Source organism: Mauremys mutica, chromosome 16, assembly GCF_020497125.1.
Source record: "Mauremys mutica isolate MM-2020 ecotype Southern chromosome 16, ASM2049712v1, whole genome shotgun sequence".
NCBI classification, from domain to species: Eukaryota; Metazoa; Chordata; order Testudines; family Geoemydidae; genus Mauremys; species Mauremys mutica.
The window spans coordinates 8,458,919-8,473,913 of record NC_059087.1 but is presented as its reverse complement, the minus strand read 5'-3'; the positions used below and the strand labels follow the sequence as shown (position 1 = coordinate 8,473,913).

General features: G+C 41.9%; 1 protein-coding gene across 4 annotated transcripts in view; it reads left to right on the top strand.

Annotated features, from left to right (window-relative positions):
• Positions 1–7,593, top strand: part of RILPL1 (Rab interacting lysosomal protein like 1) — a 33,674-nt gene extending 26,081 nt beyond the window's left edge. For 3 of the 4 annotated variants that reach the window (XM_044989576.1, XM_044989578.1, XM_044989579.1), the window contains one exon: positions 7,040–7,593. In XM_044989576.1, coding sequence (XP_044845511.1) covers positions 7,040–7,184 — 145 coding nt within the window. In that variant the 3' untranslated portion in view covers positions 7,185–7,593. Of the gene's footprint in view, positions 1–4,620; positions 4,742–7,039 lie in introns of those variants that run through there. The other variant, XM_044989577.1, reaches the window with a different exon arrangement.
• Positions 7,594–14,995: the final 7,402 nt, after the last annotated feature.

Here is a 14,995-nt window from a genome sequence, read left to right as displayed (position 1 = left end):
GCCTATTCAGGCTCTGAGGATGTTTGTGTCTGCATATGAAAGTGAACTGCTGGTCTCTCACCATGGGCAGTGGTCCTATTTCAAGCCTGATTCTGCATTCCTTGGCCACCCCAAATTGCAGCTGAGACCAATGTAAGATCAGGCTGCATTAGGTGAAAAAGTACCCAATTTTACTATGTGCTTGCTTACATTTAGAGAGTAAACTCCTTGGGGCAGAGACAGCGGATTCAGCAACGGGAACATGTCAGCAAGCTGCCTCCTCTAGGTCTCCCACCTGAGAGCTGTAGAATGTGTTTGTTATGAAAGAAACGAAAGCTCAAGCACATAACAGCTGGGTCTGGAGTTCAGTCTCCTTCCCTTCCCACTACTAAGTAGCCATGTTTACAGATTCCTACATCCTGAGAATCTGATTGAGCCTTCAGGCTCAAGCCTTGCCATTTCCCTGTACACACCTAGCTGTATACAGAACACTTGCATTAGGGCTAAGCACAGAGTTAACTCTTTGCTTACTCTGTACCCTGTCAGAGGGGGCTTGTTTCTATTGTTTTTCTGACCTGTAAAGCTCCGTGCCCTCTATAGTGGGGTGTAAGTAATAATACTGTGCAGAAAGGATTAGAAAACCAAATTATAGAATCACTTCATTTGTCAGTTTATCTATTGTCAACTCACTCCCTCACCTTTTTATTCCAAATATTAGCTTTTGAACCCACTAGGAGGTTTTCATGTTTTGTGAATAGTATAACTTTTAACAATGCATAAACTATTTGGATATGCCACATTTTTATTTAGTTCCAAAACTCTCCCATCCTGTCCCTATATGCATATAACCTTCAGCTTCCATATAAAAACAGTGCCTGCACTTAGAATCATAGAATATCAGGGGTGGAAGGGACCTCAGGAGGTCATCTAGTCCAACCCCCTGCTTAAATCAAAGCAGGACCAATCCCCAGACAGATTTTTGCCCCAGATCCCTAAGTGGCCCTCTCAAGGATTGATCTCACAACCCTGGGTTTAGCAGGCCGATGCTCAAACCACTGAGGTATTGCTCTTCCCCCCACATGCCTTCCATGGGATGATCCAAATTCCAGTAAAGGTAACTGGAGCGTTTCCATTGATTCCAGTTGGCTTTAGCTCATGCTATTAGTGCATAGGAATGGGCCAGATTTCAGACTGGTTGCTTCAATGACCCTTTATTTTGTATTTGAAAATTATACTTTGAGTTTGACAGTTGAATTACTTTCCCTCATGATTATGGTTAGGATGCTCTACTTTTATAACACTTATGAGAAAAGCATGTCATGTTTGGACTAGTGGGTTTATCTTGTATGTTCATCTCCATCATAAATGTTCTGTTCCTGTATTACTATGTAATCCTTCAGTTTATTTAGTTTGATTCCCCATTTGTGGGGAATGGCCACATAACCGGTATAGTGGTGACTGCAATTTCAGGATTGGGATTATCCTGAGCAAAAGCGGGACAAAATTGTAAACTGACCACATTTTGTTGCAATACTAACTGGACATTCTTAATTTTGGCTCTCTCTGGTTCCAATATACATAGGCAGTATAGGGAGTCATGGCAGGAGAGCATGGATATTTGGAGTGGCTGTCTCGCTGGGTTCTTCCTCTGATTTTTCTGGAGTGCTCTGGAACATATGTTGGGCAGCTGGCCACTAATCACATGGAAAACTTCTAGACAAATATTCAGATCTTTCTTTTTTATCATCTTGCCTTTTAATTTATAATTACCCATATCTAATAGTAGTAAAAGTTAAACCTGTTGTTTTGACTTGTTTCCTTCTTTCAAAAACTCCTTTCACATTTCAATAAATTCCCATGCTGTCATCCTAAGCATAGAGCTCCCCTGCCTATTCTTGCTGGGATATGGAACTGCATACCATATCTATCTGGGGGAACTGGCTTTCTTGTCAACTGGCACTCTCAACACCTTGGTTTTTTTGTTTTCCCCTGCCTCTTGCAGGAGGAAGAGAGGGGAAAAAAAAGGGGGACCTATATATATAATTTTTTTTTTAAGTTAACCAAGACAATGGTACTTGAACTTTTTTGCAACCTCCCTAAACAGAACCCATCTGTCTTCATTGTCTCTCTCATGTCTGGAGTACCTGAAACTGTGGCACCAGCAGTCCTCCGTGGCTGGGACACTGTCTGCAATCCCGAGCTAGGGGCACTCCAGGACTTTAGCAGTCCCAACATAGGCCAAGGTTCGGCAGGTGCCGGGGGTCTATGTGATTGCCTGAAATGAAAGGAAGCCGAATTGCTGGGAAAGAAAAAGGCCCCCATTTCTGTGTCTTCTCCTGCGGCTGCCACTTTACAGCCCACCCACTCAGGGACCAGAAGGAGAAGTAACACAGCCCAGGTAACCAGCTGCTTCTTGGTGAGGTGAGAATTAGGGATACAGTTTATCCCTCGAGCTGACAGATATCTCCTGCTCCAGGCAGTCTTTCAGCACCCATAGACTATAGCCATTTAATTACCTAAATAGTAAATAAATCCCATTATAACCATTTTACAGATGGGGACGTGGAGGTAAAAAGCAGATGCAGCCAAATTAATAGACGAAAATACAGCTTACCCCAGTGATACTGCGGGGCTGGGAGATGCAACTGTGGCTGAGGGGAGCCTTGGTCAAGTTACTTAAGATCTGATTCTGCAAGGTGCCAAGTTCCTCCTGTGCTCCAGGTCCCAGTGCCCGTGGAAGTTGTGGACACTTAGAACTGCTCAGCACCTTGTAAGATCAGGCCCCAAGTCACTTGCTTAAAACCATAGAGGGAGACATTGTAACTGCAGTATTCTACTGTAAGCTCTCCAAACCTGCAATAGCACTGGGATAAGATGTAATAGATTAAAAACACTACCTTAGTATTCCTTTGGAACAGAGCTGGGATTAGAACTGACAGCCTTAGCTGCCACTCCTGTTTTCAGCCTGTCTCTCGACAAAGCCTAACTAAGAAAATACAAATTTATTGCCATTCTCTTAAGAAAAGCTGTATGTCTGCCTCTTTAAAACACACCTCTTTCCCTTCAATGTGAATACAGTATTATAAAGCCACCAGGCATATTCTCTACCATCTTGGATTGGCTCATACAATTGGTGAGTCGCTGCATTTGCAAACAGCTAAGGGAAGTTCTGAAATCTACATTTTTCTCCCTGGGGTTACAGCTTGATTTTTAGATTCTCTGCAAGTTTAAAGGAGCACAGATCTCCTGAGATCACCTTGATTTTACCAGTAAGTTTGTCTCTATTCCTCTATGGCTGCATGTAATCAGAGAACATCTGTTGTCAGCCAAAAGGAGATACTTGCGGAAAAAGCATCAGCACTGGGATTAAAAATGCTGGCTCTATTTTGTTTGTACACTGTACAGAAAGACCCTTTTCTTTAAGAGTACCACGCTTGTTTGTTCAATGTAATGCCTGAAGTAGTCTTACGTCTTGTTCTGATGTCTGAGCTCTATAGATAACTGAGTAGGCCATGATGTGTAAAACTAGAAGTCCAGGCTATGGTGAATAATATCTTTGTTTTGATTCAAGAATAGCAGCTACAGCAGCTGTGTTAGGAAGGCTTCCGAGCTGCATTAGGTCACAAGTGAAATGACTCTGGTGATCTCAACTTGATCCTTAACTGACATTAGTCCATAGCACAAAAATAAATTGGCCACAGTTGCCGGTATCTGCAGAGGAGAATCCTTAGAACAGCAGAGGGTGTTGCAGGTATGGACGAAGATGCTTTGTGTGGGCCAGGTCAGACAGAGCATCTAGCCAAAGTGCTCTCTCATGTTCAGGTTTTTTGAGCGCCAGAGTGTACCTCCAAGTTGCATGAATTGTATGATGTGCTGTAAAAGGGCTGAAACTGTCACAGCAAGTCAGCTAAATAATGTTTCTTCTAGCATAGTTGTAAGGCTTTGAAACCAGTATTATCGCTGCCTGTGGTTGGCATTTCTGCATGTGTATTGATGCAGAACCTCTCAGAAGAGAGACATGGACCCTTTTTTAACCAAGTAGAATGCAATGGGGTTTATTTCAAGTTTTCAAATACTTTTTTTTTAAACTTGACAGTATCAGTTTTGTCACTTGCAATACCCTTAAAACTGTAAAATGGATAATTTCTAGCCCTATTTCCTATGCAAATATCCATGGAAAAGCAGTAGCTAGTCTGTTGTATTATAAAGCACTGTTTGTATTTCTGAACATCCACCTTCATTCTTCACTTCATCATTATGTATGTGCCTGTTTTTTACAAACCTGTAACTGGAAAAACAAATGTATTCTCATGCTCTGCATTGCCAGAGATTATAATCCCTTGGTGAAGTTACATGAAGGCTATGTGCTGCATCACAGTAGAAAATTGACCTCTCAGTTATGAATATTTTTAAGATGGAATAAAAACCAGATTTTAATTACTGTACTAATTTATCTAACCCAGAAGTGCCAGTGAGCAGCTGTCTTGAGTGATGCAGATACATTTCTCCCTCTTCCCTCTAACTACTCCCATGTGTGATCATTCAGAGTAACCCTATGTATCTTGTTTACCTGTCTTTTATGGAATGTCTCTTTTATTTATTACTCCAGTCTTATCTCTGTGCCTGTACTTTTCTGACCAGGATCTTTACAGCCATAATGCCCATGGTAGCAGCTGGATTGATTCCAGATGATCCCACATTGCAGCCAATAAGAAGACTTGTGTCCCTTGTAGGAATTTTTTTTTAAATGTTTCGTACTGTGGTTTTTTTGTGGGTTCTTTTTTGGTTTGTTTGGTTTTTTTGCATGACCCTCATGTATTTTAATATAAGCTGCTGGTTGCATTCCCATTGGCTGACTATAGGATCACAGAAACTCAAAAGCTGCCAATCAGAATGATCAATCAGTACATATTCATTTCAGTATTTAAATGCTCAGTCTTGAATATTCTGTTCCATCACTTTTGTCTCACTGTTACCATGCTAAACCAATTTGTCCATTATCCATTAAGAAATTAATTCAATAAGAGCATTTTAACCAATATTTGTTAATTTTGCTTACTAAACCTGTTTGTTTTATATCTATCATGACAAGTGCTTTTTAAAAACTGTAATTTTATTGACCTGCTACAAATTAATTCTACAGACTATAATGGCCGATATCTGTGCTAACTTAGTGTTTACTTTACTTATAGGCTGTCATTTACATGTCTGAGTACATGTCAACTGTGGATTTTGGTCTCCTATTGTGTGCTCCACACTATCCAGATTATATGTACTTAAAACAAGTTCTACAACTATATTCTTGGCTATCAAAAGAGGGCACTGACTACTGCTAATGCAAGTTCTGGTTGAATTTTGATTATTATGGTGGTCATGTGAAGTGACCACTATACCGAAGGCTGCAAAATAGTTTTCATTCTAAATTCCTTCCCTTCCCACACAGAAACTTGTTATCTTTCTAAACATTCAACTTTTGGACTGAGAATTTCCATGCTTTCTTGGCCCAAAATGACACTCTAAGTTCACCAAAATCTCTTCAGCGAGATTTAGAATAAATAGTTTATATATAAAATAGCCATTTTCCTACATCATAATTTGAGAGTAACTCAAATGGCTGAACTTTGACCCTTGACACTTAGCATGTAAATACAGCTGACCTCACTGAAGAGTGTACTTTACTAAACTTGAAAAATGTTAGTTATGAACATTTGAAAATGCAGGAACAAATATGCACATGGGGAAAGCCCTAGTTAGCAGTGCAGTTATGCCAGGAGGACTTGGAATCTGGCCTTTTAAAAACAAAAAACAACCAACCAAAAACAGATGCAGCATAATGAATTTACAAGCTCTGGGGTGACGGTGGCAGGGTAGTGCTGACATATACTTTCTTAGAACAAACCAGAAATTAAATGCAAGACACTGCAATGTTAAGGCTGCAGACTTAAAATCAAAAAGTTAGGAAATGCAAACATTCAGGTCCCAGCAGCAACGTTAACTTGCTTGAACGGCACTCATGTAGTAGTAGTTTCTATCCTGTACTTAAAAGTAGCTTAATGTAGTACTCATGTTATTGTTTGTATTGCAGTAGAACCTAAGGACTCCACTCGTAGACCAGGACCCCATTGTGCTAGGTACTATACAAACAGAACAAAAAGTCCTAAAAAAGAGAACCATAAAAGCGGAAGGATATGGAGTGTGGTTAATGCTGAAGATGGTACCTTAACTTTTGCATTTCCCAACAGACATTAATTACATTTTAACATTGCACTAACACCTTTTGCATTTTTTTTTAATATATGGTTCAATATAACAACAAAAAATTATTTTGTTTAAGCTGGTAACGTCTCTGCCATACAAACAAGGAAAACTAAAACTGATTTTTTTAATTTTTTTATGTAGTATCAGCTTTGCATTTAATTGCAGTTCACAGGCTTATTAAAATGGCTTATCAGTTCATGCACACTATTAACTGAGCACCACACACTCTGTGTGGGTAAATTATATGCACATTTAATGTGTTAAGACTCTGATCCTGCAAACACTTACATACGTCTTTAGGTGTGTGCTGGAACTGGGCCTAAGGTATTAAAAGTATGCACTTTAAACATTTCTTTAAATTTTTAGTGAGTTCTTATACTTATTTCCTTCTCTCCCCCCCCCCCCAATTTTTTCTCTTTCTACTTAAAAGCATATTGTAGCGTTTTCATGCCCAAAATACACTATGCCAATTTATTTTGTTTATGGCATGAAACTAATCCTTTTGTTTCGTTGTTGTGTGTTGTGTTTTTTTTTAAATAACTAATACACCCAAACTAAGACTGCACGTGTGTGTAGGTCACAGCATTTAAAGCTTCTTTTGAAGCTTCAGTAACAAAGCAGCTGGAGATGGCAGTGACTTCATCTTGAATAATGTTTGACAAATGCTCCATCAGGCTTCGCTGCCTTCATTTTGCAGATGCAAACAGTTTTTTGCTCTCTAAGTTTTGTTGCACCATGTATCAGTTATCTCAAGTGTCTCCAAACCACTAGGTCCTAATTTGTCTTTCTTACTTTCTGGAAGGTTTAGTTTCTTCTCTCGTGATAAAAAACGCATGCAGACGACACAGAAAAACGTTCACTTCCAGGATACTTTTGGCGAATGGGCAGATTCAAACAAAGATGACTCCTACACCGAACAAGGCCAAGAGGCCCTTCAGCATCTGTGATTAACACTCCAAGCCGTGTTGCTTACCACAATAGATCTGAACATTCTAGTAACAAGAAGCTTCCATAACCAAATCTGGCAGCTCATCATTTTTTATCTGCCTGGCACATGTTGACGGTTGTTTCAGACCTACTTTTCCAAAGGGATTCCTCAGTGTTTACTTGGCGACTGCTCTCTGAAAACAGAATCCAGGCTCTGTAGTAATGGTTATTTATACTCTCGGGTATCAAAGCTTCTAGATAACTGGTTTTGTGCTGAATAACAAGTCTGTCTGACTCTTGCATTAACTACAGTAACACAAGCTTCTTTAAACCAAAAAGCCCCCTGTGCCATTATTAGAGGTTTAGTTGCATTGTACAATATCGAGTGGTGAAGACTCTGATACCATGTTTGTTAAGGGGGGGAATTTTTCTTTGAAAGTGTCATTAACAGAACTAAGAGAGAGTTTGCAGTGTATACACTATTTCCAGGGCAGGTCCTACCACAGCTGTATCCTGTCAAACTCACAGGTTGCAGATAAACTTCTTGGAACTTCAGCTGATAAAAATACAGAAACTGGAACAGCTGTGAGGGACTGTGATTGTATATTTCCCCTTGTGGTTTATAGTGCCTAAAGCATGTAGATACTGATGTACAAGGTGAGTGTGCCTTGCCTTTTGCTCTGAGTTATGCAGTATTAACAGAAAATGAATTGCTCACATGGAGGAATTCTAAAAACTCTGCATTTGTTTTCTTCTTTGTAGCATGGCCTTTTCCCCTTCACTCCTCCTCTCTATGTGTAGTAGCAGACCTCTGCTGTACAGGAAATAGATCACTTTCCCACAAAAGGCTTTGAACAAAGCCCCACGCAGCACTTATACAAGTTCTTATTCCCTATCTGAAAACCATTTTAACACAAGTATAGTGGAGATTTTAAGTCAGCTAATTCCTTTGTTCTGTGCAGAGAGAGTCTCAACCCCCAATCTCACCTCCAGCCCTCCCCAAACTTCTGTTGGGACTGTGGGGATAATAGACTCTAAAACCCCAATCGTGCAGGCTGTTCCCTCAGCTAACACATGTTATACTGCAGGGGTGCTCTGTATGGACCCCTGCTTACATGCAACAGCTTGGAGCAGTGGGGCCTAACTCTATAATGAAAATCCCACCTCTGTACACAGGTGATCTATGGGAAGGTCTGATCTGAAACTCGGTGATATAAGCCTATCCCTAATTTAACTGTATTTGACCAACTGAGTAGTGGCCATAAACACCCACTAGCAAATTCATCTGTAAGACAGTTGTTACTGGAATGGGTGCCCACCCAGACCACATTGAGCCACACTCCCTGAGAGACATGCTACCCAAACTGTGCTACACATTATCCCCCTAATGTGGGAGAGGCCTTGTCCATTCTGTTGAAGCAGAGAGAGAACTGTTCTTTGTTACAATGGAGTTTAAGCCATTTTATGGGCTCAGCTGTACTAAAAAAGAGTCATACCACTGCACAGTTCTGCCATGGGTGAGACGTATCTGCATCTATTTGCTTATTGGCTTGTCTGCTCTAGAGTAACATTCTTTAAAAAAAAAAATCCTAGCAGTACCTGTAGCTACTGCTGCCATTTTAACAGCATAGTGGTTAGACTTGCTTGGACAGGACACCATGCTAAACTATGACAGCAATCCACACTCCATGTATACTAAAGCTCCCAGTGTTGTTGATGCTGCTGGATCTGAACCAGCGAGGAAACTTGTAAGCAGAAAATAAGCTTTAGAGAGTTCATCAAACACTCTTGCCTAGTGTGACTACAAATTTGTCTCCTGAACTTACAGGCTGGTTTAATACTACTGTTTTTAAATTAATGGAGGTATCCTGTCTCCTAGAACTGGAAGGGACCTTGAAAGGTCATTGAGTCCAGCCCCCTACCTTCACTAGCAGGACCAAGTACTGATTTTTACCACAGATCCTTAAGTAGCCCCCTCAAGGATTGAACTCACAACCCTGGGTTTAGCAGGCCGATGCCCAAACCACTGAGCTATCCCTCCACCTGTACATGCAGCCCAGGGACCCTCCACTAGAACCCATCTATAATTCAGCAGGGCTGGAAAACCTGTTGCATCATGGTTCAAATGCTCTTCTGTTTTATACTCTAAATGGGAGTGAACTTGGGCCCTTTCCATTCTACAGGATAACGTCAAGGTTCCCCACATTGTCCCCTGCAAGGGTTGGGCTTTTCAGTTAGGGGCCTACGGGCGGAAGTCTGTTAACAGTTCTAAATGAGGCCAAGGCCAGGTCTACGCTGCAACCTTGTATCCGTATAACGACGTCACTCGGGAGTGTGAAAAATCCACACTGCCGCGTAATGCAGTTGTAGCAACCTAACTCCCTGTGTAGAGAGCGCTACGTCAACAGCAGGGCTTCTCCCATGGACATAGCTGCTGCCTCGCTATGCTAATGGGAGAAGCTCTCCTGTCGGTGTTGTAGCATCTTCACCGAAGCGCTGCAGCAATGCAGTGTTTTAAGTGTAGACCTACCCTGATATTGCACATTCCCAGCCATGTCACATCAAGTACATAGTTCCTTAAGAACCTCTCAGATTAGTTCTGTAGTACAACTCCAATAACTGGTTGGTTGGTTATTCTTTAGCTTGTAACACTATGCCCACACTGCAGCTGGGACCAAGCCTCCCAGCCCTGGTAGATGTTCTTATGACTTGTGCTGGCAGGGCTCAACCTAGTGCACTAAAAATAGCAGGGTGGCTTGTGCTACTTGGACAGCAGCTCTGACATTCAAGCGAAGCCCACCCCAGCTGCTGGGTGTGAGCTGGAGTGACTACCCCAAGTCTCCACTGGAACTGCAATGCCCATGCTGCCATTTTTAGCACACTAGCGCAAGCCCCACTAGCATGAATCTGTCTGTCTGGGCTGGCAGGCTCACTCCGAAAGGCAGAGGGGGCTGATACTTGAAACACATCCACATTTGAGATGCTGATAGCACTGTCCAAAACAGAACCAGATTTAGACACAAATAACTTATGACCTATATTTCTCATCTTTTAAGAGAAGCCACACCTATAGAAAGTATCTCCACTACCTATTTAAAATGTGGATTGGGCACACACTTTGCTTATGCATGGGCCCTTACACAAAACATGGGAACAATAATACTTTCCCAAGTTTCTAAGATAAGTTGGGAAAATGTAAATGAAACCAGGAAAGTACTGCTATTGTATGATGCATTTAAGATGTATGAAATCTGGATAATGACCCTTTAATATGTTACTCTCTATCATACTTTTGTTTCTCAACTTCAGAAGAAAAAAAAGCAGCTTTCCAAACTGCTGGGAGTTCCCCCAAGTAGGGAAGTGCTATACGCTGGAGGCAGCACTTGCATAAGTTATTTTGGACAATTACGGTGATAACACATCAGACCATTGCTGCTCTTTATAAACCAAGTTTGTACTGTATCCTGCTGTGAAATTCACTGTGATGTTCCTGTAAATCCTATTTATAGCACAGTTTGTCTGGCACTTTAACAACACTACAGCAATATTAAGCACTGCAAAAACGTAGTAGGTTTACAAACTGAATCAGCAAACCACTTTCAAAACTGATTAAGAGCTGGGACAATAGCAATACATAAAATAATACTTAACCCAGTATCTAAGTGCTTATCTTAAAGAGGAAGTTTCTAGCTCTGTGTGTCAAGCTCGCCCCACAGAGTGGACACCACTGCACTATTGTTGGGACAAAGCTGCAGCCCATCTGAAACAATGGCACTAAGCAGTTGGAATGTCCCCCATTCATCTCTGTGGGCTGCTACCTTGGAAATCTAATTACTACTGAAACAACATTAACCAATTCACTCCTGACTCCACAAACAGTAAGAACATAAGACTGGTGATAGCAATTCAGACCAATGGTCCATCTAGCCCAGTATCCAGTCTTCCAACAGGGGCCAATGACAGATGCTTCAGAGGGAATGAACAGAACAGGGCAATTAATCAAGTGATCCATCCCCCGTTGACCAGTCCCAGCTTCTGGCAGTCAGACGTTTAGGGACAGCCAGAGCATGGGGTTGCATCCCTGACCATCTTGGATAAGAGCCATTGATAGGTCTATCCTCCATGAACTTATCTAATTCTTTTTTGAACTTATACTTTTGGCAGTCAAAACATCCCATGACAACAAGTTCTATATGTTGACTGCATTGTGTGAAAAACTACTTCCTTGTTTGTTTTAAACCTACTAATTTCATTGGGTGACCTCTGGTTCTTGTGTTATGTGCAGGAGTATACAACACTTCCTTATTCACTTTCTACATCATTCCGGATTTTACAGACCTCGTATCATGTCCCTACTTAGTCATCTCTTTTCTAAGATGAACAGCCCCCGTGTTTTTAATCTCTCTTCATGTGGAAGCTGTTCCATACCCCTAATCATTTTTGTTGCCCTTTTCTGTACTTTTTTCAACTCTACTTATCTTTTTTTGAGATGGGGCAACCAGAACTGCACATGGCATTTAAGGTGTGGGTGTACCATGGATTTCTATAGTGGCATTATGATCTTTTTTGGTCTTAGCTATGCCTTTCCTAATGGTTCTTAACTTTCTGTTTTTGATCGCCGCTGCTTATTGAGTGGATGTTTTCAGAGAACTATCCATGATGACTCTAAGAACTCTTTCTTGGGTAGTAACAGCTAATTTATACCCTGTTAGATTGTGTGTATTACTTTGCATGTATTAACATTTAATTTCATCTGCCATTTTGTTGCCCAGTGACCCAGTTTAGTGAGAGCCCTTTGTAACTCTTTGCAGGCAGTTTTGGACTTCACTGTCTTGAATAATTTTGTATAATCTGCAAACTTTTCCACCTCACTGATTACCCCCTTTTCCAGATCATTTATGAATATGATGAACAGCACTGGTCCCAGTACAGACCCTTGAGGGACCACACTATTTACCTCTCTCCCTCCTGAAAACTGGCCATTTATTCCTACCTTTTGTTTCCTATCTTTTGACCTGTTAGTGATCCATGAAAGGACCTCCACTCTTTTCCCATGACTGCTTACTTTGCTTAAGACCCACCCTTTGGTGTGGAACCTGGTCAAAGGCTTTCTGAAAGTCCAAGTACACTATATCAACTAGATCACCCTGGTACACATGCTTGTAGACCACCCAAAGAATTCTAATAGACTGGTGAGGCATGATTTCCTTTTACTAAGGCAGCGTTGACTCTTCCTCAATATATTGTGTTATCTATGTGTGATAATGCTGTTCTTTGCTATTGTTTCAGCCAGTGTGCCTGATACTGAAGTTTAGCTTACCGGCCTACAATTTCCAGGATCGCCTCTGGAGCCTTTTTTAAAAATCAGTGTCACATTACCTATCTGCCAGTCATCTGGCACAAAGTCTGATTTAAGCGATAGGTTACATACCACAGTTGTTAGTTCTGCAACACTTGGGTGAATACCATCTAGTCCTGGTGATTTATTACTGTTTAATTTATCAACTTGTTCCAAAACCTCTGACACCTCAATCTGAGATGGTTCCTCAGATTTGTCACCTAACGATAATGGCTCAGCTGTGGAATCTTCCTTACATCCTCTGCAGTGAAGACTGATGCAAAGAATTAATGTAGTTTCTCCACAACAGCCTTGTCTTAAGTGCTCCTTTAGCACCTCAATCCTACAGTGGCCCCACTGATTGTTTGGCAGGCTTCCTGCTTCTCATGCTTTCAGCTAACGCCCTCAGATGGAGAGCAGTCATCTGAAAGGACGTTACTGGGGGAAGAGCTGCTCATTTGGAATAGGCAGAGTGTTGAATATCTACCATGTAGCTTGTCAGATTCAAGTAAATGCTCTTCTTTTAAAAGCCAGGTAAGAGGCACAGCAGTCTTGTATTCACTGTGCAGAATCTTTGAGGTTTCTTTGGTCTAACAGTAAATCTCTTCAATAATCTAATAAATATTTCTGATGGACTTTGCTGTGTGTGTCATAGGTTATCTGGTGTTGAACTACAGTGTGTAATACGATCCTGAGTGGGTTCTACTCATTTGGCACACTGCTGAGGGGTTTATCTTTTCTTTATACATTCACAAAGCTTGTACTGCTCCTCATGCAAACAAAGTCTCCTTGAACTAAACTGAGAGGCTGGCAGATCAGTAGAGGGGAAAGCCTGGAGGGAGAATAGTGCAGATTTGAAGGGGAAGCCACTATAGCAGATTTCTATTGTTCCTGCCTCTAAAACAAACTTTCACCACTGAAATAAGGACTTGGAGATAATGGATCAGATGCTGGACTCCACCACAGTGCAAACCCTCCCCCCTCCCGGCTTCTCACTGTGCAGGAAAATCCTTGGCTGATGCAGAAGCAGAGCGGAAGCTCCTGTGTCACTCCTATTCTGGCCCTTGGCTGGGTGTCCCTGAGCCACACCAATCCCCTGCTGCCAGAATGGCCCTTGGAGCCCTGGACAGCTAGGCGTAAATTAGGACCCCTAGGCTGCCCTAATTTACACTAGGGCACGATTCTCAAACTTCATTGTATCGTGACCCCCTTCTGACAACAAAAATTACTACATGACCCCGGGTGGGGGGCTCGGGCTTTGGCTTCAGCAAGTCTAACACTGGCCCTGATGACCCCATTAAATGGGGTCGCAACCCACTTTGGGGTCCCAACTCCCGACCCCCAGTTTGAGAACCGTTCCACTAGGGACTGAACTAGCCAAGACTGAGTAGTAAGCACAGGGAGATCTAGGTCGGAGTGTAAACATGAATATGCTGAGCTCACTAGAAGCAAAACTACACAGGTTCTAGCACAAAACACCTTTATCTACCCTACACTTGTAGCAGAGGGGGGGCAGTCAGTTACACCTAACAGCTGTACTGCACCCAGCAACCATTCTCATCCCCAGAAGCAGATGAAAATCCTGGACGGGCTGGGCTTTACTCTTGTTAGGGGGCCATGGTTCGGTTCCATCTCCGTTACAACTTTTAACCATGTTATAGCCAGCTCAGCTCTTGAGGGAGACGGACTGACCCAGAAAAGCATTTTGTTGCTCTGCAAAATAGTTGGTGTGGGCGTAACCTCAGAGTTGTGCTCTCTAGGCAAGAAAGAGCAAGTGAGGTGCAAAGGGAGGAGACAAGGAGAGACAATAACAAAATTACAAACTACATCATTCTTGCACCCATATGGGAGCAGCACCCAACAGCAGCTGTGGTGGTACAAAGGGTAGACAACAGGTTACATGGCTGTTGTGTTACATTGCATAACTGTCCCACTGGCTGGTCCAGGGACATCATTCTGAAAGCTAGAGCAGGAGTTTCAAAACAAAGGAATACACAGATGAAAGTCCGGTCACTTTGCTTTGATTGGGAGCTCTCCATAGACTTTACATTGAGATGTGCTATAGCTGCAACGGCTGCTGGAAATTAACCTGAGAAGTCATGTGACCTGCAATCTGCCCTTGTGTATCTCTATGTCTAGAACATACAAGTTCTGCTAGTTAAAGGGAAGGATTGAATGAAGCAGGGAAGCAGCTCTCCATTAAAAGAAAGATTTCTAAGGCATATTTCTCCATTGCACCCAATACCAGTCAAAAACACTATTTCTAAACATTATGTCTATCCCCATCTCTCTCAAGCAGCTGAATCATTTCCTATTCATTTTATATTGTGTGAAACATTTGCAAAAGCCGAAGATGATGATTTTACAGATATTTCTTCAATAGGTGACTTCATCAGTCTGTCATATGAGCACATGGCATATATAGGAAATATTTAAGGACCGGGCTCCCTCATATACAAAGAAGCCATTCTCTGAATAGCCAAGAAGCCTGGG